This window comes from Rhipicephalus sanguineus, chromosome 1 (genome assembly GCF_013339695.2).
Source record: "Rhipicephalus sanguineus isolate Rsan-2018 chromosome 1, BIME_Rsan_1.4, whole genome shotgun sequence".
Classification (NCBI taxonomy): Eukaryota; Metazoa; Arthropoda; class Arachnida; order Ixodida; family Ixodidae; genus Rhipicephalus; species Rhipicephalus sanguineus.
Window position 1 is genome coordinate 222249846 of NC_051176.1, and position 2754 is coordinate 222252599.

Here is a 2754-nt window from a genome sequence, read left to right on the forward strand (position 1 = left end):
TCTAATCATCAAATTGTATACTTTATTTCACTTGAAGAAACCATGGGCATGAACAGATATAAAGTATAAGCATGAGCAGTTACAATAAAGTTGTGCAAGTATACATGATACACAAGGTGTGGCTTTCCAACGAAAAAACATCACACCTAGGTGGTATAAAAAGCCATATGAAATGTGTAAAGTATTGTATAAAACGTTTAAAATGTGCAAAACCATGATACAAAAAGCATGAAAAAGTGAAAGGCACTACAAGTAGCTCAATGAAATGCACAATACGTACATACGATGCATGACATTGATAACATGTTGCCTATTTCACAGTATAACATAAAAAGATGCCATCTGCTCGTACTGCACATGAATACAATGTGTTGATTAAAAACAGCAGCGTGTAATATCCACGTTAGCTTCACTGCTGCAGCTTGTTAGTTACACGTGCAACGAGACCATTAATATCAGTCTCCTTCACAATCTTTACAAATGTGCCGCGCCGGATAGTTAGCACCTTAAACCAATCAGGGAGCACTTTTGAAGCAAGAATGATGAGGGACTCCACTTCAGCCACTCCCTGAATAGATGAAAAGCTTTCTCTGATCTTCTGCACAAGGTCATCCTTCGGTATAGCTGCCTTCTGCTCAGCAAGGAAGTGGGACCGTGTGATTCTGATGAACTCTGGAAGCTTAGCGAGTTCTGCTCGCTCTTTTTCATCCTCTGGTCGAAGTGTCATTTCTTTCACAAGTTTGAATGACTCTCGTTCACGAATTCGGGCAAGAAGATCCTCAGATATGCCTTTCAAGCATGTGCTGGCCACGTTGTTACTCTGTGACGGCGGCGCATTAATAGTTGTCCGCTGGTCTGCATTCAAGCTCAACAATGCTTTTTCAATGCGCTCACCGAGCCTTCCCTTGACTTTGTCCAGCACATCCTGTGCTGAGGTGCAGGATTTCTTCAGCGGCGACTCTGGCAGAGGTGTTGGACATATGGAGGGTACGCTATCCAAGGGAAACTTCGGATGCCAGCGGGTTAAAGCATCCCCGGCAATACTGACGGGTGGGTCCAAACTCTGAAGGAACTTCTCATGGTGCATTTTCACAGATGACAGTAGAAGGGAGTGAAACTGCTTTCTGCGGTGCAGAAGATGGGCTGCAGTGAGCAACTTTGAGCTTTCCGGGGGCAAACGTGGTGTCACTACCAGATGGTAGCCACTGTCGGTGAGTCCTCGCTGCTGCAATTTCTCTTGACTTAAAATGTATGCATCTGGGAAGATTGCTGTGATCTGACCGAGTTTGGCCTTGCAGAAGCTTTTCTTTGACATCTCCTCAACAGAGCGCTTCAGTTTGTCAAACGTGCAAACTTCCTTTCTGTTGAACAACATACTAACGATTGTGTCACAGCACCGAAATATTTCGACCAGTTCTTTGTAGCTGTACGGAAGGGTCAGGCCCGTTGGCTGTGGCTCTGTAAGGTGGTGAAAGCGCTCATATGCCGGACTTTTCGCGGCTTGTTCTTGGGTTTTCTTCGCTGCCTGCACATTGTTAAGAGCAGTCTGCGCGCTGTCGATAGCCTTCAGCCTATCCTGCAGCTCTTGCAGTTTGCCGGACGCCATAAGCCTTTTCATGACGGCGCTCTTCAGATTCTCTGTTTTGTCAGGCGCCTGCTTCAGCGGTGTGCCTGGCTTCTTCTCCGTCTCTTCAAGCAGTGAAGACGGCAGGGTAGCGCTGGTTTTCGTGATGTCGGCTCCGCCAACATCTTCATGGAGAAGAAGGCGCTTGCGAACAGAAGTAGGGGGTCGCCGAAGTGGCAAACAGTCACCTTGCTTCGACGACACCGGCGTTTTCTCAGCAGCATCGATGCGTCTTCTCTTGTGAGGCAAGCTGGCATACGGCTCTGAATTGGCAGCGATCAAGCCCCGAGGCACCGTCTTTGGTGTTCGCAAAGAGTCGACGCTGCCTCCGAACGTAGTCCGTTTGTTCTTCAACGCAGGACCTTGTTTCTTCACGCCGTAATAGCGCGTGAGAGCAGTCTGCTTCATCAGTGACATTTTGCGCTTGTAGTGCACGTTCCCGCCGAAGTAGGGAGTCACAACATAACCCTTTGCCTGTTTTTTCGCGCGAACTTCGACATTAACGCGCGAAAACTGCGGAGGCGGCGCAAAAGGTAGTACAAAACAAAAGCGCAAAATAAATCTCTTCACATTGTTGCCAGCACAACCGTGCTCCCATATGGCGCTCCTTCTATCGAAGGCCGATGGTGGTTGCAGGACAAGATACAATTTTGTTTTCTTCTTCCATGGCTACAAGTTTTCTTGCACAACATTTTTTTTTGTTGTTAATACACTGACGTGCAATTTGAGCTTTCTCTTATTGCTTACTTTTTCCAATCACAGTGTTGTGCACCTTCTATGTGACTGATTGTTTGTGTTGTTCGTTAGACGTTCATGCGCTCCTGTCAGTTGATGCAAGTTTTTATAATTTTGTACGGCACACGCTCTGATTTCCAGTGTCTGCTTTCTATGTTCACTGACCCAGGGTCGGCACCGACCGGGTTTACGCTAGGTTGCGGGCTGTGATACCCAGTGGTGCGGTCGAACGAAGAACTGCATGGAGGAGCACAGACGAACTCGGCACTGACTACGGTGACGGGGCCCGTCAGCGCAGTACCGTCGTAAAAGTGACGGGGCCCGTCACCGTAGTGCAAATTGTAATAGTGACGGGGCCCGTCATAATAGCGACGTCCTTATAGTGACGGGCCCCG

At 47.9% G+C, this 2754-nt stretch overlaps 1 protein-coding gene across 1 annotated transcript; it reads right to left on the minus strand.

Annotated features, from left to right (window-relative positions):
- LOC119372843 (DNA replication factor Cdt1) lies at positions 1–2170 on the minus strand. The gene has a single exon (XM_037643161.2). The coding sequence runs from the start codon at positions 2039–2041 to the stop codon at positions 410–412; it is 1632 nt and encodes a 543-aa protein (XP_037499089.1). The 5' UTR covers positions 2042–2170; the 3' UTR covers positions 1–409.
- Positions 2171–2754: the final 584 nt, after the last annotated feature.

Excerpts from the sequence above, each read along its gene's own strand:
- LOC119372843 (XM_037643161.2), bottom strand. The coding sequence starts at position 2,041 with ATGTCACTGATGAAGCAGACTGCTCTCACGCGCTATTACGGCGTGAAG.